A 26,747-nucleotide genomic window follows, 5' to 3' on the forward strand; every position below is an offset into this window, starting at 1 on the left:
TATTGTAGCCCTCTAAATAACCAGTGTTGGCAGGGAACAGTAAATTTGTACAAACCGCTTGCTGCATGTAGCTTTTATCTGTGTAATTGCCCAAATGAGTCACTTCCCTAAGTCATTGCTCTAGTTAGTTTCTCCTTTGTTATTTACGGTAATTATGATGAAAAGCAATTTTCTAATAATTTCTTTGTAGAATAGCTCTGTGTTACGCCTTATGGGCAAATGGTAGGTTTGGGATCATTTTGACACATCTTGATGACTGCCATGTAGTTTGGCTCATGCCCCATCAGCTGAAGAAACTTTTCATGATAGGGGGAGGGGAATCTTTTTTAAAAATAATTTTTTTAATTGTGTGAACTGGAGGAAAATCGTATGGGCTGAGGAAGGTCAAATTTAGGAAACCTTACATTTAATTGCACATATTTCTGCAACAGCAGACCCTTGGGGAGTAAAGGCAGCAGAAGGAGGCAGGAGAACCTGGCTGATTTGCATCAAAGACCTGGAGACCTGGGGAATTTTCATAGAAGAGCCAGTGCATAAATCATGGCAAGGTCGGCCAGGTTGAGCCAGCACCTTTTACAATGTGTGAGTGACTTGATCAGTGCAGAAATCACCAATGTGGAGGCAGACTGTGCTTCAGCACGGATTGTTAAAAGACTGGAAATTACACTTCTGTTTGCAAAAGCAAAACACACAGTTGTGCTCCCCCTGTCCGTGGGTTCTGCATTTGGTACAACAACCATATTCCTAGAATTTACATTGTATTGGGCATTATAAGTAATCTAGAGATAAATTTACGAATATAGGAGTATGCATGAAAGTTATATGTAAATACCATTCTATTTTAAGGGACTTGAATATCTGTGGATTTTAGCATCCTAGGGGAGGGAGTTGTGGAGCCACCCTTCATGGATGTGGGAGCAAGACTGTATAATTAAGAGTAGATTTTTTTGACTGGACTTTATTGATTTCAAAGACACATTTAGTCATTTTCAGTACATATGAATGAACCAATACACGATTGATTTCTGTTCCAGAATCCTTTGACAGTATTGTAAATTTTTACATTAATATTGCACATCACGTCATGCCTCAAATTCAAATGATTCCACTGAGCAGAGGCCAGTTGCAGTATAGCTTACTTGAAATATGAGTATCATGCTTAAAAGCTAGTTCTGCTGTTTTATTGAAGTGAATCTGGCTATATAGACTCAAACATTTATAGAAATGGCATTTCAGGCCAATGGCTTGTTGATTATTCCACATGGATGGGTGGCTTGCAGGTCGCCGAGGCATCTTCTATTTGTTTTTTTTGTTTTTTTTTTGGTCACTAACTCAGTTAGTTAGAGAGTCAGATTTCTTGCTTCCAGAAGCAGGGAGATCTAGCTCAGCATCCCTCCCCCCAGTCCTAGACCCATAGAGCTGAAGTGACTTATCCACACAGGGACAACACAGCGATTAGAGCCCAACCTGTCATCTTCCTTCTTCTTTCAAGTGGTGTTCTGGGAACCTACGGATTGCTGGGGAAAGAAGGGTAAATTAATGAGGTGTATTCTGTCCATCATTCTTCTACTGATTTTCATTATTGGCTAGTTCCCTAGGTTCTACATGTCATCTCCGGTCCTCATTTTCACTAGGTGGTCTCTGATCAAAGAGCCTCTGCGTGGCATCTCCAGCAGCACAGCTGGACTTCTCACATGACAGCTCGCTTAGAGCTTCCAAGAATGCAAAAGCAGAAGCCACTGGACATTAACGCTTAGGCCGAGGACTGCACAGCATCACTTCTACTACAGTTGAGGCAAGCCACGCACTTACCCAGAGTCAAGTGGAGGACAGGACTGCCCAAGGCCATGACTGTGAGGAGGAGGGCTTACTGGGGACTACCAGTGTCATCTCAGCTGTTTGCAGTGATGCTTGGACTATGCCAGTTATCAAGGACTAGGCAGGGGACCTGAGATACGGAAAGGGGCTGCTCTTGTCTAAAAAATGTTTTTGTTTTTTAAAGAAGCAAGCAATTAAAAAAATATTTGCATAGCACCAGTAAAGTCTGGAGGGAATTTTATTGGTTTTTCCTCTGGAGGTGTTCATGAAGCATTTTATCAGTGTGATTTGGCAGTGCCAAGAGTGCCAGGAGTCAGGACGACCTCCTAGTACCTTCAGGATTGTGGAGCTTTGAGCCTTGCTAAAATGTGGGTGCCCATCTTGCCATCTTCCAGGTTTTTACTCAACTGAAGACTCTGAAGGATCAAAATGAGGGTCAAAATGCCCTGTCAACTCTATTACTGATACACTGGATCTGAGAACATGGCAGTGCCAGGGGTCTCCTTCTTAGAGCCTAGACCTTGTCGTTTAGATCCCAAGAGTTACTGACTTAATTCTAGACCAAGAGGCTGGAACTGACAGGGCGTAGATGTCACAGGGCCTGTCACAAGTAGGTTCTGAGTACCACAAGGAGACAGGTAGCTTTCTGTTCCCCTTTACACTTGGGCTCAGGCAAGTCTGTGAGGGCAAAACACATAGAAGGGGTTTCTTGAGCGCCTACCGACAGCTTGATCGATATGAGGGGAATAAGGAGAGGGGTCAAAATCAAAAGCATCCACTTGGACACTTCCTCTTTCCAGAAGTGGGTGGACACTCCTGCTCAGTGGAAACCCCAGGTGCAGAAGGCTGAATGTTGTTCACATAAGGTTCAAAACAGCTTTATAGAGTATTTTGCCAAACTTAGAGTACTACTGGGGAGTCGCAGAATTTATAAGCTGTGGCTCTTTTAATTCGCTCAAGGGTATCGCAGAAATTATACTTAAGTTATACTTATCAAGTCTAATCTTAATAGCATGTATGAGGAGGGGGAGGGAGCTTGGTAAGGTCGATAGGAAGTACAAGTACTGTGTGCATCCATGTTTCTATCACTCTGAACCTCATGATGTACAATTACAGAGCATCAATAAAAGTATATTAAAAAAGAGTAAGAGTATTGGTAATTTTTGTGTTTTGCAGTGCTAGGGATTGAACTCAGTCCGTGTGCAGGGTAGGCAAGGGCTCCATCACTGCACTACACCCCTTGTTCAGCTTGGTGTTTGTGATGGTTAATTTTATGTGTCAATTTAACTGGGCTATAGGTTGCCCAGATACTGGTGTTTCTCTGAGGGTGTTTTTAGATGGGTTTTTCATTCCATATGATTTTTAAGATTCTTTTAAAAATTTCTGTATAAATATTATGGGAATTTTGATAGGGGTTGCATTCAATCTTTAGATCACTTAGGATTGTATGGACATTTTAACAATATTAATTCTTCTGGCTCATGGGCACAGGTTGACTTTCTATTTATTTGTGTGGGAGATTGTGTTTTTTTTTGATGTTTTGTTCCAGAAGCGGGTTACTTTCTTAAGTTTTTCTTGGCTTCCAATTAAGTTTTCATTTACTGAGGTTGGGAAATAGCGAATAATCCCAGAGTCATTTATGTTTGGATGTGGAGCACATGTCTGTGCGTTTGGCTAGAAACGCTGTCACTTTACCAGAGCTCTCTAATTTGGCATTCTCAACTGTTGGGAATGTGGCCAACCACCTGGAGGAACTGAGAAGCCACGACTAAGCAAAGTTGCTTCCTTGTACAGAACTCGTGTTTCAGGAGACTCCACTCGGAGTCTGCCTATTCTTATGGCAGGAATACTTTTGGACTCATCTAGGTTTACTTCTTCGTCTTATTTGACACATCTAATCTTCCTTACAAGCTCCTACTCTACTGAACTGCAAGGAGAGACTGTGAATAGAGAGGTGCTCTCAACTTCCCATTTGGTGGTATCTCAAGCTCTTCTGGTTTAAACAGTCTTTTGGGTAACTCAGTCTGTTATGGGTTTAGATTCTATTTCTACTCATTGTATTGCTTCTCTTCAGAATAATGTATAAGGTAGAAGTAAGTGACACTTTAATAGCTTTTGCAGCCTCTCATCTCCAAATGAAGGTCCTTATTTTATCCCTTTACTTCCCTGAGTGTCTGGAAATTATCCCTAGCCTGCTAGTCACTGGGTATCCAGCTGATCTTTGGTGCCCAAGTTTGTAGCTGGTAAACTTAGGTTGTTTTCTTGGCTTGAACAGTACCTGTGCCCCAACCCAACACACATTCATTTATTCTCATTCTCTCTCTCTCTCTCTCTCTCTCTCTCTCTCTCTCTCTCTCTCTCTCTCTCTCTCTCGTGCATGTGCGTTTTCAATGGTCTTATAACTCATCTCCTCCAATACTTGCCTTTCTGCTTGTCCCACTTGATCTAGGCTTGGGCAATTTGACATGCATCCCTTGACAATAGGTTCAGCTTATTCCATGATAATAACCAGTGACTACAGGAAAGATGGGAACTTCTGTGTCCTGTCAAGATCCCATGGGAATGGAAGGGAGCTCAGGAGTGCTCACATGGCTTGGTTTGCTGTGCAGCAGCTCTGAGTCACCCAGTGTGTGTGATGTTGTCTCCCCGATGAGTGTCAAAGATGAGGCCAGGCAAAGCTCTCCCCTCTTCTCCATCTCTCTCATCAATCCTGCCTCCTGTCTCTTCTACTTGGGTGGACACAGGAACGATATAGAAATAGATTAGCTTGGGAGGTTAGTGGTGATAATTTTCAAGTGAGGAAAAAGGCAAAAGATTGAAAAGCACAAAATGTTGTGCTTCTGCCCACATCAATGTTTTTTGAGGGCATCGTTGTGTGTCACAGGGTAGAATGAGAATATATGATAACAATAATGAGAGTGTTGACTCATTAATTAAAGGTTTCATTATATTATTATTTTCATAAGAAGGCAGATAAGTCACAGAAATAGTACTTAAGAGAATAAGAGTGAGACTATGTGATATAATAATTAAAATGATGGAGCTTAGAGTTAAGTAGACCCAGCTTCGAATCCCAGTTCTATTCCAATATAACTGATAATTGTGCATCCTCAGAGACTCAGTTTCTCCATGGATAAAATGATAAGATTACTGACACTTTGTTTACTAAAGTACTAGAACTCATACAGATTGTTGTAAAGTTTAAAGAAAACTACCTCATTTTATGTGGTACTTAGTACAGTACTTATGACAGAGGAAATATCAATACATGATATTCATTCTCATGAATACCTGAAATATCACCTATATAGAATCCATGGTATTCGTATGGGTAGCAAACAGACTTTGTTCAGGAAGTAATTGTAGGCCAATTATTTATAGCTTAGAAGTAGAAGAGAACAGGGATTTTTTTTTTTTTAACTGCTGGAAGCTTTGTGGCTCAGTTAGAATTTTTTCCTCCAGGTTTTTTAAGCCCTTGGATAAAGAAGGAATTCATAGAACTTCTATTACATAGTGGGAAGGAAATCTTGCTTTCTAGGAGCTTTACTCTCTTGCTTGGGTTAGCAGTAAGAAGAATCTGGCAATTTTAATATCTATGATGGAATTCTCTGAATGGATGATCAGAAGACTGGTGATTCTTTTCCTACTTCACTTTCTCTTTTTCTGCTTCTTTACTAAAGTCAAAGAGGATGCCAGAGGGCTTTATTTTTCCCAGATGGGGCTGTAATATGCACTCTCAGAACAGTAGGACTGCTTGAGGAATGGTAAATACCTTTAAAAGATGATCAGAATATTTTATGGAAAGTTGCAGTGATATCAAGAAATATCCTGCTGTCATTTTTCTGGTAAATTAAAATGTTAATTAATAAATAAATAATTTATGATTAAATTAATTAATATTAAGTATATGCTTATTTTTACCGAAATAATACATGTTCATGGCTCAAATAATCAAACTGAGGAGCTAATATTGAAAAACAACTATCCTGGTCCTTGTCCATTCTCTCATCCTATGGACCAGAGGCCATGTCTTTTACTGTTAGCTCTTCTTGTAATTTCTTCATGTCTCCAAATAACGTGCATTGCTGGTGTTTCTAGATTTGTCGGTTTGGGATCTTATCTGTTGCCTTGTGTTAGTTTGTTGAGGTTTTAGCTCACTTAATCTTGCTCCCCACTCACTCCTGTTAACATATTGTTTTTCTTTGCAACTTAAAGTAAAATATTTATCTTTTTAAAGTAATGTCAGCTTTAGAGACCATCTCATGATTGTTCTCTTTTCTCTTTCTGATCTTTTACTCTCTGTATTTTTACAGTATTAGAGTTGAGGGGGTTACATTCATAAACGTGGGATAATTTAATATTCTGTGCATTGATTAAGTGTTGACTTTAAACATTGGGAATTAATAAGTTATTTACATTATTTCAACCATGATGTGACTGTGATTTACTTTCTTTTATGGTCTTTGATTTCTTTGATGTTTCTCTTTCTTTTTCTTCCCCTCCCCCAAATGTATACTTTTTTTTTTTGGTGTGTTACTTAGGACTAAACACAGGGGCATTCTACCTCCGAGGTACAGCCCCAGCCCTATTTTGTATTCTTTATTTTGAAACAGGGTCTCACTGAGTTGTGGAGGGCCTCACTAAGTAGCTGAGCCTGGTGGAGAACCTGTGCTCCTCCTGTCTCAGCCTCCCAAGTACTGGGTACAACCAAATGTATCCTTTTATTGACTTTTTATGTTGTTTCAAATTATAAAGAACATCATCAGATACTGACCTCCTTTTCCTCTAATATCTCTCTTTTGGAACATCTGTTCTCTGAACTAATATGCATTGAATACTTTCTATTGACTTTCAACCTTTGGAATCACTTTTTTCCTCTTAGTTCCCATGTTTTCTGCTTTCTTGCTTTACTCTCTCATTTTGTTGGTACATAGCTTCAAGTAACTTTCTAAGAAAGAATACAAGGAAAATTAATTTCCCAAGTATTTGTATATCTGAAAATATGTTTACTTTTATATTTGGTTTACACTTTAAATTTATTTTTGGCTTTATAATTTATTATTTATAACTCCTGAACTTTTTCATGTTTTTTCTTTCTTCTGTTCATGTTAGAGCACATGTTGCTCTTCTCGAATGGATTCTCTGTCTTATTTTTCTTCTATTTCTTATCTCTTTATCTTTTTGACTTTCTATCAGACTATCTTTTAACATTTATGTTGAATTTTCATTGCTATGTATTTTAATTTACAAGGGCTCATATGTTCTTCATGGTTATTTTCCCCTTAAAATATTACCTTTTTGTTTTGCGAATGTAAAACCACTTGAATAACTCTTAGTATGTTAATTAAGAATTTTAAAAATGTTCTTCATTTGTTCCCTCTGTTATTTCTGATTTTTTGGGCTCATATTTTACCACACTCTTATTTTATGTTCTTTTTTGTTTTACCTTTTAAGTTCATTTACTTTTATTATACTAGGATCTAGGGTATGAAAGAAAAAAACCCCACATGTGATCAAACTGTTATCTATAACTAGCTCCGCGCCCCCCCCCCTCTTATACTGCATTAGCCATGAAAAAGCTGATTCAGTTTCCCCTTCCTATTGTAGGGTTTTGAGGGAACTTACTGATGATTTCAGGAGTCAGTTAAAGAGATGGCTAAACTAACTAGACTTTACTTGCACTCAGGGATAATTTGGTGAGCTTCTTACTTCTTTTAAGACTTTAGTTGTTAATTTCAGGAAATGTGAGTCAACCAGGGAGAGAAGATCAACACGAAGGGTTAGTTATTTTGCCTCCAGAATAACCCTTGACATTTAAGATGGAGTAATCTCTCTGACATTTCAGACTCTTCCCATCCTGGTCTCTGGCTCTCTCCAGCCACGTTTGTGGCTGTCTACACGGTCTGCTAATGTTCTTGCTGCTCCGTCTTCATTCATACTGGATTGTGCCCTTCCTGGAATGTGCCCTTCCTCCCGTATGGTCTCGAGTGCACCAAAGGCAGGGATCATATTTTCATTTCTCCATCTATTGCTTTCGTATTATCTGTGCCATTCAGGATGGTTAAGTGAATCTTCATCCTCGTAGTCTTCAGATGTTACTCTGCACACAATCCTTTGCCTCCCTCAGTGAATCATTTTCTTACCTGTTTTTTCGGTTAACTGTGCACACGTTTATTTGTTCTGATAAATTCTTTAAGTGTAGGGATCATGCCTTATCAATCTGGATATTCCTTGGGTCTTGCACTGTACTTTGTACCTGGTGGGCACTCAGGAAATAATACGGAACCTGGTGGCACATGCCTGTAATCTTGAGAGGCTGAGACAGAGGATCGTGGGTTCAAGGCCAATCTCAGCAACCTTGTGAGGCTCTCAGCAACTTGGTGAGAGCCTGTTTCAGAATAAGAAATGAAATAGGTCTGGGGGGGTGTCGCTCGGTAGTAAAATGACTGTTGGTTCAATCCCCAGTACCACACACACACACCGAAACAGAACAACAACACACAAGAGCAAAGAAATATTTGTTTATATATGGTCAGATGGAGGGAGGGACTGGCTGTAGGTTTTTATTAAAGCATATTAATAAAAATAGGTGTACAGATTCACTTCTTGAGTTGTATTTTATGTTCCTTTTAAATAGATCATAACATTCAAGACTAGGCTTCCGGTATTTAGTTTCTCTTCCTCCTCTTCGAGGTTTGGGCTCACTATAGGCTTTGGCTATTTCTATGCCTGCCTTTTTTTTTCTTTTTTTTGCAAGTGGTGAAAACGTATTCTGTGGTATTTGTGTGAAGGGTAATCATTTCTCTATACCTGTCAAATAAAAAATAAACTCATCTATGAAGGGCGGGGAAACCTGTCTGACCCATATGGAGTCACCTCCCTACAGGGACAGGAGGGGATGGTTACCCACTGAGAATAAACGGTAAATATCCTAGAAAGAAATTAGCCTTTCCATTAGATAAGGGTCATTAATTCACTCTAGAGAGTGTACACACACACACACACACACACACACACACAGTATAGTCATCAATTTATAACAAAGAAGGATATATATATATATATATATATATATATATATAGAGAGAGAGAGAGAGAGAGAGAGAGAGAGGCAGAAGTGAGTGGGTACTCTGTGGAGAAGAGGAAACCAAACTAAAATAATGGTCATTATTAGGTTTCAGATGTTATTTGCTTAATTTAAATCCTTGAAAAGACAGTCAATTGACTTCCTGAGTACCAAAGGTATCGATGACTTTTTATCTCAACCGTATGTAGCCCACGTTACCATCCCAGTGTTCCAGATGTGGAACACCTTTAAAAATGGAAATTGAGCAACCTATATGCCACTTATGGCAACTTTGAAATAATTGTGTTCACAGAATTGAAAACTTGATCAGTGGGTTAAACCTGCATCCTAAGTGAGCGATAGGCTGACACTCTGTGAGAGAACACCATGTACAGCTCTATGGCTGCAAAATTCCAAAATCAGCGAGAGGGTTCTGTGGCGTGAACCTCTTGGTTGCTCTCCCCAAAGCAGCGGCACGAGGAGGGTCTAGTGGCTTTTGCTCACAGAGGGCGGCTGCCTGTGTTACATGGGGCAGTGCCCTTCCTCTGCCTCCCTAAGAAAGTCCATAAAGCCAATTAGTATCTTCTCAAAACACTGACACGGCTAACATGCTGGATTTGGGGTTTTCTCCTATTCTCCTTCACTAAGATGAGGAATTAGGACTTGAATATGTATTTTAGGAGTCTGCTGGATTTCTGCAGGGGCTGTTGGCTGGTTGGGTAAGCCTGCCGCCTTTACTAACTTGTTCTTGGTTGGCACTGACTTAGCATTTACATTCAAAACGTTCAGTTCCAAAGCACTGCTCTATTGCCTCTCTCACACGGCCACGCTTCTGTTCAGGAGACCATGTAGGGAAGCAGAACCTGGGTTGGTTAACATTAGTTATGTCCTTATTGAATCTCAACTAATGCCTTAACTCATGTGCCCTTTTCTTTTCTTTCTTTCTTTCTTTCTTTTTTAACAGATACTAATTTTGTGTTGGGGAATGCCCAGATAGTGGACTGGCCTATCGTTTACAGCAATGACGGATTTTGCAAGCTGTCTGGCTATCACAGGGCAGAAGTCATGCAAAAAAGCAGTACCTGCAGGTATTTATGTTTGGGTTGCTTTGGGGAACAATCTGTCCTGATATCTTTTGGAAAAAGAAAATGGCTTACTCACTTTGGGAATTACCTTTACTTTTTGTTGGGAATTGTTACTGCAACAAATTCTCTAGTTCATACATGTTCTGGGAAAATCAAAGAAGCTGTAAAACATCGTCCCTGCAACTGACAGATTTGCAATCAGTAAGATGGGAGAAACTTAGAAAAGCTCAGGAAAAACAATATTATCTCTAATGTGTGAACTCAAAAAAGCTTATGAAGTTTTAGATTGAATTCATTGCAAAAATTTAAAAATAAAATAGAGTGAAAATGAAACTTTAGATGATTAATTTTTGAGAATTGATGAACACTTCAGAGAAAAGTAATTTACATTGATGGAGAAAGGACCTTCTTCATAGAGTTTGCCTCAAATAAAATTCTTTATTTCCAAAAAAGAGAACTAATATTTTCCGGCCTTGTAATTTGTACTGATATATCTCTCCCTGATCTCTTAGCAAATTGTGCTGACAGCACAGTGTGTATATTTGACAGGGTTACCAAACAAATAGTACCCTTGGGCCTGGGTGTTAGGAAAGCTCTCTCAAAGCATCTTTAAGGTGTTGAGCTAAATATGTCACCTGGATCCTGCCAGACATTCCTCTGTGGTGTCCCGGCAAGGTGTTGGCACAGCAAAGCCTTTGGCTCCTCTTACCCTTCTACTTCTTCCTTTTATCATCAGTGGTATTTGCATAAAGTGGAACCATTTTTGTAAACTTGCCAAATCAAGAAATAGACTCATTCATGAAGGCTGGAGAAGCGTGTAGGGTCAGGCCTACTCTTCTGTCTTCAGAAGTAACATTTTCACATATCAGATCATATCACTAGGAACTCCATTATGATGTGAGATTACAAGGCCCAATTAAAGTATATTTAAATAAAGAAAAAGAGGAAAAACAAATCAGCCTTATAGCTAGTTTGATGAAGAGTGTTCAATATTTGGAAAATATTGTAATTTTTAAAAAGTTTATATTGTTAAGACTGAAAAATGAACAATTTATGATTTTCTCTTCTACCGATCAAAGCTTTAGAAACTATGATTCAATGCAGTAGAATTCTCTTAGATTATTTGTGTGCTTTCCCCTCTGTGTATCTGTAGATATGCATCTTCATCTGTATTTGTATTTCACATGTAGAATAAAAAAAATTACAAAGCTTAGCTTACTTTTTAGTGTGACTTGACCAGCTTTTCTTTACCCACCTTTCTTCTTATTGGCTATAAATACTTTTGTAAAATCAGATAAAATATCTAGCTACTTTAGCCAACTTTTCTTTTACACACAATTCTAATAAATTATTTCAACGTGACCCTTCTCTAAGAACAAATAAACCTTTGTGCTAACTATATTCCTGATAGCTCAGGAGGCTCTTTTTCTTGTTTCTGGCACAGTAGACATTTGCAATTTAATGTCGGTGTAAAGGACAGTTACACCTGCTAGTAAACTACTGCTTGAATAAGTGCATAAGACCAATGAAAATTGGATAAAATTATGGCACTCCATTTTCTTGGAGACAGCTTGGCAGGGATTCCTTGTGAAGGAAATTGCTAGCCTATCTACCACAACTTCACTTAAATGGAGGTCAACTATCTAGAAAATTAACTCAGAAAGAAGAGGCACAATCCTCTTGTTCTCAGGGAGGGCTAATTTAGTCTTGATCTATTATTTTTAAAGATACTTCAACAAGTTCGGTTTTCCATTTTCCTGGTATCTAGGTAATAAGTTTAAGCCCAAACCACTGATACATGAGTTCATACAAGGACACCCAGAGATCATCACATCTCTCAGTGGGCTCGAGAGGGAGATAAAACAACAAAAGTGACAACGAATTTATAAAACCAACAGCTAAGTCCTTTTCTTATAGGGCACCAGAATTTGAAAGCCTGTAGTAAGCCCAGGATTATTCCAGTATCAAGATAAGCATAGTGATTAACTTGGTGGCTCAGTTTTAGATCAGGAATTGCACTAGATACTGCAGCTTTTCTGTATCTCTGAAATTCTATGGTTCTATGCTTCAAGTCATCAAGAAAGAGTTAGATTATATTCAGTCTGCACGATTTTAAAAGCTGGGAAGTGTACTATTTAGGAACCTCATCCCCATTTCTGTATTACCTAAGACTTGAGGAGCAAGTCCTTGCTGGTTGCCTGAAAGCTGAAGGAGGTGAGGGGGATGCTCGCTGGGCGCATGGGCAGCCTTCATCAGAGAACTGGAACTTGCCAGCCCCATTGAAAGATGGATTTTCTCTGTTTGCATCTTGTTAGTGTCCTGTGCCCTGGTTCATTCTACTTACATAAAGGTGTGTTCTGTTCTTAGAGGGACAAGCCTTGGTCCTCAGGCCATATTCGGTGTGGGGCCCAGGATATTGGGCAGTTCTGGCAGTTTTCCAGCCTCTGCCATGATGCAGAGTTAGTAGGTAGATCTCTACCTATCCTGAAGGTTTTCTTTAGTTCTTTTACAGGCTGCTTATTTGTTTCCTTGGGTGACTTTTCTCTAAACTTGAATCACAGGGAGATGTATTATTTAAGAAGATGTGGAATTTTACTCTCTCAAATTTTGTTTAACCCAATGCTCTTTTTTTCTTTTCTTTTTTGGGGAAAGTAGGACAGAAAAAAGAGCTATACAGACAGTGGGCAAAGCTGTTATGTCTTAATGTTGTGCCCATTTTCTTGTTTGCTTGGTGGGTTTTTGTGGTCTCTCTCTTTTGTTGATTTTGTTAGGAATTAGAGGAGGGGGAAAAATCCATGCTCCAAATTTACTCAGCCATCTTCACTGGAAGTTTCCCAGAGTTGTATTTCTGAAATGAAATCTGATTATGTTTCTCCTTTGCTTAAACCCTTCCCATGTCTTCCAGTCGCTTTTAGAAGAAGGTTTAAGTTACCTCACATGGCTTACATTGCTTTAGCCCTCACCATCATCTGGTCTCTGCTGACTTCTCTATTTTACCTATAGCAACATTTCCCTTCCTTGTCTGTATTCAAGTCATCTTGAACTGAGTCACAGTCAGGTTTTAGAGTTAACCTGAGTCTTACCTCTGTGCCTTGGCACATGGCCAGCTTTTGCTTAAAATATTCTCTTTTCTCAGCTAATTTTTGACTACCACTAGGCTTCATTTATCCTTACTTATGGGATTCCTTCTCTGACTAACCAGAGAGGGGTCTATGCCTTCTCTGTGTACAGTCCACTCTAGCACTGATCATACTGTTTTCTTGTCTATTGTTTTCTAGTATATCTCTCTCTGTCTCAGTCAATTTTCACTGCTATAACCCCAAAGACCATACCACACACCTTAAAGGAAGACTTATTTGATCACAGGTTCTTAGAGACTCCAGTTCAGTCCATGTGAGGCTGGGGTCTATGGATCACAAAAGCACAATCACTGAGGCCACACCCCCAGGGACCCACCTTCTCCAGCCACACCCTGCTGGCTGAGGTTTCCACCCAGATAAATCCATTAAAACGGATTCATCTACTGATGAGATTATAACTCTCACAACTTAACTATATCGACCTTGAGCTCTTCAGGGGACAGTGTATATCTGACCATAACATTCTCATTAGACTTAGTTTGGGTTGGAGGGGGTTAATGATGGAAGTCTTTTTTACAGTTAAATAAGTCTTTGATTCAATAAATGTGTGTGTGTGTGTGTGTGTGTGTGTGTGTGTGTGTGTGTGTGTGTGTATGTGTTCCGCAGTGCTGAGCAGAGAACAGCTATTTAACTATTTAACATGTGCTGTAGAATAATGAATACTTGTTGCTATGCTGACTTGAGTTCTTTGATTGCTTTGCAGTTTTATGTATGGGGAGCTAACTGATAAGGACACAATTGAAAAAGTACGACAAACCTTTGAGAATTATGAGATGAATTCCTTTGAAATTCTGATGTACAAGAAGAACAGTGAGTATTCAGACCATTCTGACCCATACCTTTATGTGTTTGGAATAGCAAAATATCTCCTACCTTCGTTACTGTCTGGTTTTTCTCCCATCAAGTAACTGTAGTTACTTAAAACCATTGGGTATCTATTGGGATAAACATATGATTGATCAATTACACTGTTCCTCACAGGAACATTTGATGAGGTTCTTGTCATTAACCAATTAAAACTTCTTTATTTATTTTGCTGCCAAGAGTTAGTATTCACATCCGGTGAGATGCTGGCTTAAGGCATTTGTAGACTTTAAGCTTCTTAAAAGTGTGTGAGGGAAAGTACAGAAACTTTTCATTTTATCTTTGTAACTATCTTCCACGGCACCTACCACGTGAGTAACTCCAGCAGGTGCACAAATTAAGAGATTTTTTTTTGGTGGTACTGGGGATGGAACCCTTCTATCTCTAGCCCAGACCTATTTTATATTTTTATTTGGAAACAAAACCTGCGCAATCCTCCTGTCTCTGCCTCCCAAGTGCGGGGATTACAAGCGTGCGCCACCACGCCCAGCCAAATTATTAGATTTTGAATAAATGTTTTTCTTCCAATGACCCTGGAAGATGGTATTAATAACAATGCATTGTTAATTTTGTTTTAGTTAAAATTACTTCCAAGCCGGGCGTGGTGGCGCACACTTGTAATCCCAGCATTCGGGAGGCTGAGACTGGAGGATTACGGTTCGCGGACAGCCTCAGCTACTTAGGCCCTCTGCAACTCAGTGAGACCCAGCTTCAAAATAAAGAATAAAAAAAAAAAATAGGGCAGGGGGGTGTAGCTCGAAGGCAGAATGCCCCTGGGTTCCACCCCCAGACCTGCAAAAATAAAATAAAAATAAAATAAAATTACTTCCACAAAGTATGTTAAATGAGGATATCAGGTCAATAGCCATACACAACTATAAACCTTCCTTATTCTCTTAGGAGGTTTCTTGTGTCAGATGGAGATTAGCTATATTAATGTGTGAAGAGGGAGCACATAGCCCTAGCAAGGCTGCAGAGGTGTGAAAGAGGGCTTGTGTTTGTTTTAAAAACACTATTTTGTTTGGAAAGAACCCTGCTCTTTGTACGCTGAGTTGACTGGTAGGTTACTGATCAATAGAAGATTTCCAGAGTGGCCCAGCTGGTACACGAGGGTTTTTTTTGGTGGCATTCAGGTTTGGGTGACCTGTTTTGCTGTGGAAAACAAGGAGCACATGTTGCTTTTGTTTGGAAGTAGCCAGGACTCTTTTGTTCTGTCTGGAGTGTTAGAGAAGGTGAAAGGACTGTTTGCTGGTCGCCTGCACAGACGTTAATGTGAGAAATGAGCTCGGGCCATTAACAAGCCCAGGAGTGCTGTTCTCTTAGCTTCCATGCTAGAGTTGCTGCCTTCCTCCAGTGTCAGCCCATAGGTCTTGTTCATATCCCACTCTTAGCTATAAGAGGAGTAAGGGGAAAGACCATAAGGGGCTTCACCACTCAGCCCTTCCCCTGTGGTGAACAAAACTCCAAGCAACAGCTTTTACCAGGAGCACACCAGCAGAGGCCATCTCATGAGGAAGACGTGGTCTGCTCATGGGATGTAAGTAATGGTTTCCCAGCTTTATGTACTGAATAGTGTGGCTTTACCCAAGGTACAGGTCACTAATTGGGTAGGTGTATCATGTAAAGAATATCTAGCAGTTATAGTTAGCTTCAGAGCTTTCGGTGTTCACTAGACTATATATTTAACTTGTCCAAATTCAACTACACATATTTGGCTCATAAGAGAGAAACACAGTTTAGATTGTGTTAGTGATTTCATTTGCCTTTCCATTCAGTGTGTTCTCTAGAGTGATTAGGAGAAGGGAAAGGGGAATCTGCCATTCCCCAGCTGTCCCTGGGGCTGAAGGCCCTGTGTGGTGTCTTACTTCACTGAAATGATTCTGCTATTGGAAGCTTTGTACCTTGGAGAGACATGAACTCTTCATATAAGCCAATGAGTTCAACTGATAGATTACCAAGAAATCAATATCTCCCTCGTCCCTGGAGGTTGTGGTGGGTTATTGAGGGACAAATGACAGTTTCCAAGGTGGATTGTTGCCCTGGAAACACATCGCTCTACTTTATGGGTGAGATTAAGGCTTTTCAAAACTGATTGTGGGGTCATACCTAGTTTTTACTTTATCTTTTAACTTAAAAAATAAACTTTATGTGAAAAAGGACTCTAATTTAAAATTGTTGATTTTCCTAATCCATGAAGTAGGCATGGCTGAAAGTAAATTCCTCATTCAAGGTCCTGTAGCTCCAGGACCTGGTGTTCAGTATTGACTTTCTGGCTATTCTTCTCAGACTAATTGTGGGTACAAGGCTGAGAGTTGTGTATACTACATAGACTTGTGTAGACTACAACCCTTTGGAGGCCAGGTGGAAACCAGCTTGTGTTTTGCTTGCTGAGTCCTTGCGTTATTTGTTAAGCATGAGAATTATACAGTTGCATTAGAGTTTATGATTCTTTCCATAACTTTTTATTGACCAGATACATCAGACATTGGGATTGCTACTAGGGACACAGGTATGAGAAGACAGATAGATGCAGAATCTGTTCTTACAGTATTTGCAGAGGCAGGGACAGCGTGGTACAGAGCCATAAATGTTTTGATGGTAACATCACATAAGTGGGTCACTTAACCATAACTTAGGAGGTCAGGGAGGGAAGTCTTCCTTAAAGATGAAATCCATGCAGAAACTGAAGGACAGGTGAGAGCTAGGCAAAGAACAGAGCCCACATGAGCATCCATGGCTAATCCATGCCCGTGGAGAGGGCAGCAGGGATGAAGACACACACAACAATGCTTCTCAGACTTGGATGTGCAAAGGAACTCACTTGTGAATAGAAACACACGTGTCTATGCAGTGAGTCTGGGGAAGGGTCTGTGGCTCTGTTCTTAGGTGACATTGATGCTGCTAGTTCACACATAGCCAGGACAGAAAGCAGCTCTAGCAAAGACCAACTTCCATGATTACAGCGTGTGTGTGTCTTTCATGAAAGTATCTCTTGCACCCAGAACAGTGTCTGACACATGGAAAGTGCTCCATCAAAACTCATGGTATAAACACACACACACACACACACACACACACACACACACACACACACACACACACATTAAGGGGTAACTGTTGAGATTGGAGAAGCTAGGAAGGACCAAGTTAATAAATCTAGAATATGTCTTAAAAGCAGCCATGGTGGGCAAGAGGATAAGAGTGAGAGGTTTTAAGTGGTATAAGCATATCATCAGATTTCATTTTAGAAAAATGAATCCAGTTAAAGGGTGGGCATGGAATGGAGCTTAGCCAGAATGGAGATAGAGTCACTCTGGTGACAAGCTGACTGTGGCCCTGATCAGTGGGAGGGCATTTGAAATGGACAGGTGTCCAAGAGGACAATAGGAGGAGGTAGGGAGTAGGGACTTTGTTGGTGGTGCCCAGTGGCCAGCTCCTCCCCTCACTTACCTGAGTCCCAGACAAAGCCCAGGAAGTAGGATCCCAGCACTTCCTGTCAGGAAATCATGTTCTGGCCTGAGGTAAGATAGGACAATTTCTAGCTTGGAGCCTGACATACAGTAGATGTGTGAATTCCTGTTGAATGATTTTGAAAGAAACTCGAGAGATAGCCAAAAACAGATGAGCGGAAAAAAACAAAAAACAAAAAACAAACAACAAAAAACCCTACGTGATTGAAAGTGAAGGCATTGAGTGCAGGTGTGTGTGAGGAGGCCGCAGCGAGAATGTGGACAGAAACGGATCAGAGGAGGGGAAGGAGGGCCTTGTGTGTCTCTCCACCTAGGTGGAGAGGAGTCGCTTCTGTAGTGAAACTTCCAGTGTCAACAGAGTGAAACGTTTAGCACTTCAAAGCTCTTTAGTCCCAGGAGGGAAAAGTCTACTCTATTGAGATTTTCGAGAGTATAATATTATTTTCTAAGAGAATGCTTATTTTTATTCTCTAATCTTTAAATTAATGGATTTTTGTCATTGATAACACCCAAACAAAAATATACGAAAAAAAAACAATTGCCCAGAAGACTCAGAGAAATACTATTAACTTTTTGTTGTGCTTCCTGTTAGTTTTTGTCTGAGATTTTGACATGTATACACAGTTTAAAATCATACATTTTTTGTTGTTTTCTTACACGATATCCTCATCATTAAATTCTTCATGAATATAATTTAGAAAGAAATTTTCTAATGTTTCCTCTATTATTGGACCGTCATGAAGTTCTAAGTTTTCTTTATTGAAAACAGAGCTGAAGTGAATGTCAAAGGTGTTTTGTTGACATTATGAAATCATTCCGAGAAGCTGAGAACTGCTGCATCAAAGATACAGGTTCCTGAGATATTTTGCCAAATAACCTTCCATTTTCAAGTTCATATTCAGAATGTATCTGACTCACTGTACCTCAGCAGCATTGAATAGTATATTTTTAAAAATAAAATTTCCACAATTAATTTTTTGTTTAATAAGGTTTTAAATGCTAATGAAATTGAAGTATTTTTCTTCTTTCCTACCCATTTAAAATTACTCTTTTTAATGCTAATTGTTCAGAAGATTCTTTGTTCGTATATTCTATTTAGTTCAAGTGATTTCCTTGTGAGTTTTTCTTCACTCTTAACAGACTCTTTTTTCCTCCTGTTCTCATTTGTTAGTCTTTGCAAGGACAACCTTAGTATTTGCAAGGACATCCTTTAGTATTTGCAAAGATCTTCTATTGATAAGCATCCATGTTCTTCCAGCCTCATGGAGAGCTGGGAGAGATTTGCCAAAGGCTTCAGGATATGGTTTGGAAGGAGTGTGTGGAATATGATCCTATATAATGAAGAAGGATGGATTATTTGAAAGGATTCTATTAGTCAGTTTGTAAACCTAGAATTTCTGTAGTGTTATATGTTTTGCAATGTTACCTCAAATTTAGTAGGCTCTATGATTTGCTTACACTGATGATAAGTTATCATAAATCAATAAATATTTATGTGATCACTCTTATGCTAATCAATTTGTTTTTCCATTTTGCAAGCAAGAAAGTCAGGAAGTACCAGCCCCTAGTAAAAACAGTACAGGCTCTGGACAATATCCCCTAGTGTGTGACTCCAGGATTTGTGAGCGTAGCTGGTACCCAGCTTTTGGGAGCCCTGGATCAGCTTTTCAGTCAGAGAAGCCCAGGGAAAGCAGCTAATGGCAGTTTTGCTGAGCCAGTACTTAGTGGAGAAGCTGCTGGGCTTATACTTATTAACCCTGTACTGTAGGCTCAGCAGAGGGTCCTCAGAGATCCAGACATAAGAGACTGCCTCTGCCTTTGAGATTACAGTCTAGTTATGGAGACAAATATCATAGGTGTAGCAATCATATTTGCTTATTCCTAATGGCTTGTCCTTTATTTATTCTTTGGTAGGAGCTGATTATGTATAGTGGATATTGATTTTACACACACATATTGAAAAATATTTCCCTATTTAATTTTTTTATTTTAACTTTAAAAATTAGGGACCTTTTTAAAATCACATAGAATTCAAATTTCTTTTTGTCAGCATTTTCCTTTATGGTTGTGAATTTTATATAATACTTAGGAAGCTCTTCTTTTACTTAAATAATAAAAAATACTCTTCCATTTTTCCTTCTAGTATCTTAATAGTTATGTTAAGATATTTAAAATCCCAGCATTTGGGAGGCTGAGATAGGAGGATATTGGTTCAAAGATAGCCTCAGTTACTACTTAGTGAGGCCCTTTGCAACTCACTGACACCCTATCTCATAAAGAATGGAAAATAGAACAGAGGTGTAGCTTGGAGGTAGAATGCCCCTGGGCTCCATCCCTAGTACTGCAAAAAAAAAAAAAAAAAATTAGAACATTAAGCCATTTGGAATTTATTTTTATATATTATGTGAAGTTCGCATTCTAACTTATTTTCCATGTTGCTACTTCAATTTTTCTGATACTGCTTAATTATTGTCCTGATAGTTTAATTATTCAGTCCTTTCTTTCTGATTTAAAACACTACCTTTTTATTTAGTTCTGGGGATTGGACCCAGAGGCATTTTACCTCTAAGGTATACCCCCAGCCCTTTTTATTTTATTTTTAGTTTTTTGGTGGTACTGGGGGTGGAACCCAGAAGCTTTCTACCTCTGGGCTATACTCCCAGACCTATTTTATATTTTATTTGGCAACAGGGTCTCACTAAGTTGCTGAGAGCCTCACTAAGTAGCTGAGGCTAGCTTTGAACCCGTGCGATCCTCCTGTCTCAGCCTCCCAAGCACGGGGATTATAAGCGTGCGCCACCACGCCTGGCTCCTTTTTGTTTTGCTTTTGAAACAGGGTCATGCTAGGTTTTTGATAGTCTGGCTAAGCTGCTGAGGCTGGTCTTGAGCCTGTCATCCTCTTGTCTCAGCCTCCTAAGTACTAGAATTATCAGTGTGTGCTACCGTGTCCAGTGCCTTTTTCATTTATATGCTAAATTCTAATACATCCATGGGTTTGTTTCTGTACTCCCATTGTCCAGGAATCCTTATGTAGCTTGTTACTATTTGAATCTTAGCAGTCCTTCCCACTTGAGTTCCTTCTATTTACAATGAGTATAACATTGTAGTGTCTCTTTCAACTTACAGAATTATGAGAAGTAAACCACAATATTTAAGTCCTTAATAAACATTGTCTTCATTGTTTGTTTGGGGAACAGTGACAGTGATTTTTTTTTCTGTGCATTGAACCCAGGGGTGTTCTACCTCTGAACTAAATCCCTAGCCCTATTTACCAAAAGAATGATTTTTCTTTTTTTTTTCTTCTTTTTTTTTTGGTGGTATTGGGGTTCCTGGAAGCCCTTCTACCTCCGGGCTACACTCCCAGACCTATTTTTTATACTTTTTTTATTTGGAAACAGGGTCTCTTAAGCCAGCGCGCGCGGCTGGCTTCGAACCTGCGCGGTCCTCCTGTCTTCGCCTCCCAGGCGCGGGGATTACAAGCGTGCGCCACCACGCCCGGCATGATTTTTCTTTAATAACTGTATCTACATTAACAAAAACTGTTATACCTTTTTCTTAATTTGGTGCATTGTACTGGGGATTGAACCTCTGAGCTAAACCTCCAGTCCTTTCTGTTTTTTTGTTTTGAAACATGGTCTCTCTAGGTTTCCGAGGCTGTCTTTGAACCTGTGATCTTCCTATCTCAGCCTTCCAAGTACTGGGATTACCAGCATGTGCCACCAGGTCCGGATACCAGTGATTATTAACTACAGTAATAGGTGGTCCCTGTCATTATTTACTCCCAAATTTCTTGGCTGTGTATATACCTTTAATTCTATTTGAGTTTAATTTCGAGTAATCAGTCTCTGAGAAAAATACACCAAAGCTCAAAAGGGATTCTGATTGAAATTTCAATATATTTGTGTATTAAATGGGGAGATTCAACGTCTTAGAAAATTGAATCTTTTCATCTACAAAGGAACGATGTAACTCTTCCCATTTAGTTAGGCTTTGTTTTATGCACTTTAATTACATTGAGGTCCAAGAATTGATTTTTCTAGCTTTGCCTTTGTTATGATTGAGACTGGGCCTTGTCTCTCAGAATAACTAGAGGCGGCTTCAGAGTTTCATTGACATGTATCCTCTGATCTATGTTCTCTAAGTCCTCCAGACAGCCCTGTGAGGTGATATTGGGCTTTTTGATCTTATAGATGAGGAATTTAAAAAGGAAAGAACATAGAAAAGTACTATTTTAAAACATCTCTTGTCAAGTATGTACATTTTTACTCAGTCTTAGGTCCATTTCTATTTTACAAACGAGGAAACTGCTGTTGAGAGAAGTTAAATTGAGGTGGGAAGCCATACAGTAGCTTAAGGGACAGGGCTCAGGCCCAAGGTTTAGGGCTCCAAATCAGAAGTTCTGTTTGCCAGTGGCCACTACTCCTCCCTGGTGCTGTCTCATCCACTCTGCATTTGTTATTTATCTTATTAAAGTCGATGCCAGGCCAGTTGGTCTGGTTCCTGCGGCAGGCTGCCATTTCTACGTCTAGTTTCTGGATCTTTCAGAATGGCCCAGCACCATGCCGTACTTCTCAAAAGTCAGTCAAGGTGGTTTGGTCAAGTTTGTTGCAGTCAAGTATGGTCTGGATTCCCAGAAGACCGGTTATGGAGAGTACTCAGGAGGAAGCCCAGGGTAAGGGGATGGGTAGAAACCCCAAATTCTCCCATACACCTGTGCCTTGCTGTTTTTTTTTTTTTTTTTTTTTTTTAAATCTGTCTGCCAGGGTTGAGGAACCCAAAGCCAGGTCAGGTTGTCAGGTTCACCAATATGTGTCCTAAGGGAGTAAATTGCAGGGGAAGAGAATCAGAGTGACCAGGAATAAGTGTTTGTCCTGGAACTTCCCTTCCACTGAGCATCCTCAGCCAGGAAAGAGCGTTTCTCCCAGGACCAGCAGCTTGGACCATCAGCAGGGTTGTTAGATGCAGTGTTATTCCTGGGTTGTGTGCATTGATTTTTAAGACAGAATTTGTCATTGACCCTTTGTCTTTTTTGCAGGAACAGGACATAAAATGCTTACTTTTCTCAGTTTTTCCACAGCAGATACTTGGTGAAGAGGTAGAATTTGAATCTCCTCTTCCTGATTTTTTTCCTGTGTGTGTATGAGCATTTCTTCCCTTTCTAGTATTTTAATGGAATGGATTCTGCTGCAGAATCTGGGCTCTGAGTGGGATGCCTGGAGGCCACCTGCTCCAGCCTCTGCTCGCTGGCTGGTGTTCACTTGAAGCAACTGTTTGATCTATTGAGATTTTGAGTAATATTTCATTAGGTAAAAGACTTTGCTTTTAAGAGGAAAGGGTTGAAATCATTAGTCTATGCCACCTAGGAGGGACTTGTGTTCTCTTCTGGAAGAATTCCAGAAATGAAAATTTAAGCCATTCTGTTTGCTTTCCTAGATTGTTTCAATGTTGTAATTTGTGTTGGAGGCAAAACTGAGTTACTGTGAAGACAATGGACATGGGATTATGTCTTTGAAACACAGCAAGAGCATCCTAGAGCTTCCTGCCAAGGTTTTTGCATAGCTCCGTCATGGCACTTCCTGGAGCTCAGCAATGCAATGAGCTCATTGACCCTGTGACACGACCTGGGAGGCCACTGGGATGGGGTGTAAGGTGCTAACACCTAGACTACATCAGGACTCCAGCTCTGGGACTGGATTGTTATCATTTATGCATGTTTATTTATGGTACTGGGGATTGAGCCCAAGGCATTCTACCTCTGAGCTATGCCCCTACTTCTGTTTTATTCTTGAATGAGGTCTCCTTAAGTTGCTGAGGGTCTTGCTAAGTTGCAGAGGCTGTGATTCTATTTCAGCCTCCCAAGTACTGGGATGGCAGGTGTGCACCATCATGCCCCACAATTACCTTCTATTTAAAGGAATAATTCTCAGTTGTTAAAGTTTGAGGGACTAATACATTCTCTCTCTCTCTCTCTCTCTCTCTCTCTCTCTCTCTCTCTCTCTCTCTCTCTCTCTCTCTCTCAGAACTAATGATTAGAAATAAAATAAGAATCAGGCCATCAGACCTGCCCACTCGTTACAAGTAGCACAGAACCGCAGGCTTCCCTTCCCACTGGCCATCACTCCTACCATTTGGTTTTCTTCCTAACATTTCTCGAGTTGAGGAGCAGGCAAGAACAGAGACCATCCTGAGCTATCTAGTTTTTCTCAGTCTAAGGAGAAATTCTTGAGTGTTACATTGTAAACGTTGTCCCTCTAGAGGGGAACACCAGATCAGAGAAAAGGAGGTTCACGCCCTCAACCAGCCCGTGTTCAAGATGAACCCTAAAGCAGTACATACCATCTATGTGAATTTTTGGGACCAGGTATATGTTTAGATATAAAAAGAGAATAGTCAGAGTGGTATGTGTTCAATCAGGGAACATTTCTGGAAAGGGCAACGGGCACACCTTGAAGGGGAGAAGTGCACAGTTTAAACAGTTTGACCTGTTGAAATGGGGAGAGTTTGTGATGAGCTTGAACTGAAGAAAAATGAGAAAGGCCTTCCAAAATGGCAATATGGTGGCTTTCAAGATCTCAGAGTCATGAGTTAGCATCATCATCTCCAGTAGCTGGAATATAAAGATTAGATGGCGCAGTCCCAACTGAACAAGTTCCCAGGCATCAGGCCTAGGTGGTGCAGTGCAGTGCAGTGCAGTGCAGTGCAGTGCAGAGGAGGGCCTGTCTGACTGTAGCTGTGAAGGGTGGAACTGAGGACTCTAGCAAGATGAGGCTCCTGGTATCAGACATCAGGAGTAGGGCTCCTCAGCTGGGTGCAGTGGCTCGTGTCTTGTGATCGCATTAATTGGGAGACTGAGATGGAGGGTCATGGGCTGGAGGCCAGTCTCAGCATCTTGGCAAGATCCTGTTTCAAAATTTAAAAAAAAAATTAAGATAAGGCTGGAGAGTCAGGTGTCGTGGTGCATGCCTGTATTCTCAGTATTTGGGAGGCTGAGACAGGAGGATCATAGGTTATAGGACAGACTTGGCAACTTCATAAGAACCCCCCTTTTTAAAATAGGGCTGGCATTGTAGCTCAGGATTAAACACCTCTGGGCTCAATCCCCAGTTGCCCCCCCCCCCCCAAACACGCACACGATAGGGCTAGGGGTATAGCTCAGAGGTAGAATGCCCCTGGGTTCAATCCTTAGTAAAAAAAAAAAAAATAAGGCTCTTATTTATTACTGGTTTAATACATTTGGACTGTTTTCTGATTTCTATCTATCTGAAAAAGAATGCTTAAAGATTTTTTTATGACTTGTTTCCTTTTTATCTTCCCAGCTAGGGTACAACTAGAAGCTGGGAGGGAGTGGGCTTAATTACCCTGATGCTTTCTTTTGAGTTTTCTTGTTGCTTAATTGAAAATGGTTTAAAATCCCACATATTCTGAGGAGAGGACTAGGAGGAATAATAAAAAGGACCTTGCAAAAACAGCGGATAATTCAAAGGTCATAATTTTCTTGATTTGTGTGATTTTTTTGTATGGTAGATTTTTTTTTCTTTCAAAACAATTTTTTTCTTAGGGTGACATTGTTTTCTCAGGGCACCTAGAAATTGGCAGCTAAATATTACTCAAAGGGGAATGGAAGGAAGATTAAAATGAGCTGTGGGTAAATATGTAGACAATTAAGATTTAAGGAGGATATATTTCCATTTGATGTATTTGCTGCTGGTTTGCACATTTTAGGGTTATTCATACTTACCTATGGATAAGAGGTACATATAAATGTGTAAGCTAGTTACGGCCAAGATAAATTGGCTAATTTTAATGTTTATTCAGTGAGCCTTTCATTCCAAGTTGTGGAGCAGAGTTTGATGTGATTACTGGCGGAGAAAGATCCAGGGGATCTTTGGGGACTCTATTTTCATCTCTAAGATTCAGTGAGTTGTCTGCTCTCTATCTCAAAACATAAAAAAAAAAAAACCTCTGTGAAATGATGAACACAGTGCCTGGAACATAGAAAACTCTGTAATAATTAACAACCCGGGGAAATAGTGACTGTCTTATAGTTTGAAGATGGTTATAAAAGAGTATGTAAGGTATTATCCCTAATGTGCAAAATTCAACAAGTAGTTATTAAGTTCATCGTATATGCCAGAGGCTAGTTTAGGAACTGGGATGCAGGAGCTAAGTAGGGAAGAACATAACAGAGCTTGGCGTCTCATTTAATTTTGCTTCACAGAATAGATTGGTGCTCCTTGTTGGGATGTCTTCTATGGACAGAAAATGTTAGATAGTGGTTTAAATAATTCTGTGTATACATATATATGTAATATTAGCAATATCAATCTCAACATGTATGGGGGGGATGGAGTGAGACCTGGAGGGAAACACCCCAAGTACTGTGTGTATATGTATGCCCATCACTTCCTCTGTCATGTTGCATAATTGCAATGCACCAATAAAAGTAGAGAAAAAGAAGATGTTAGCCGGGCGTGGTGGCGCACGCTTGTAATCCCCGTGCTTGGGAGGCAGAGACAGGAGGATCGCGCTGGTTCGAAGCCAGCCGCGCTGGCTTAAGAGACCCGGTTTCTAAATAAAAAAAAAAAAAAAATAGGTCTGGGAGTGTAGCCCGGAAGTAGAAGGGCTTCCAGGAACCCCAGTACCACTCTCCCCTAAAAAAAAGATGTTTACTTGTTTTCCCTAGGTATCTTTTATGGAATCCAGAACAACAGTGTGCATATATTTGGCCTTAGCTACGTGAGTGGGTGCCTTCTCTAAGAAGTCAGTGAGCTGAGTCCTGCCCACCTCCTCCTGAAGCTAAGGGCAGTGATGACGAGCTTGTTTATCCCACTTTAGCTCAGGAGCAAGGACCAAAGTTGAAACATACATTGAGCTTCCTAAGGCTGTAGGGTGATCACACTCCAACTTGGACTCTTCTTTTTTCTGGGAGATTTTGCCCGAGGAATCATTGTGGCCTTCCTTTCCTCCTTCGATGTCTTCCTATCTGTAACGGTAGTGGAACTTTTGGGTTTTTATTTCAGGAAGAAGGACTTAGAAATATAGTTTCTGACCCATGTTTGATTGAGCACATGAGCAAAGCTGATGGATTTGCAAACTGAACTTTGACACTGGGACCCTTTGGCATGAACAAAGTTTAAAACCTGAGTTTGCATGGCCTGCTGGCCATCGCCGGCAGCACACATCTCGGCCTGCATCTTTATTGTCCACTCTGTGATCAAATATAAGTCTTCAGGTTTCCATAGCTAAGTTTCTTCCATATAATCAGGTGCAGTTTTCAATCTGTTTTCTGTTTTTACAAGGGTTA

General features: G+C 40.1%; 1 protein-coding gene across 2 annotated transcripts in view; it reads left to right on the forward strand.

Moving 5' to 3' along the window:
• KCNH1 (potassium voltage-gated channel subfamily H member 1) overlaps positions 1-26,747 on the forward strand; it is a gene marked incomplete at both ends in the record, with an annotated part of 376,618 nt that overhangs the window by 16,018 nt on the left and 333,853 nt on the right. For both annotated transcript variants that reach the window (XM_080698436.1, XM_080698437.1), the window contains 2 exons: positions 9,849-9,972; positions 13,813-13,919. In XM_080698436.1, coding sequence (XP_080554562.1) covers positions 9,849-9,972; positions 13,813-13,919 — 231 coding nt within the window. The remainder of the gene's footprint in view (positions 1-9,848; positions 9,973-13,812; positions 13,920-26,747) is intronic.

This window comes from Muscardinus avellanarius (genome assembly GCF_963383645.1).
Source record: "Muscardinus avellanarius genome assembly, chromosome: 7".
In the NCBI taxonomy this organism is placed as follows: Eukaryota; Metazoa; Chordata; class Mammalia; order Rodentia; family Gliridae; genus Muscardinus; species Muscardinus avellanarius.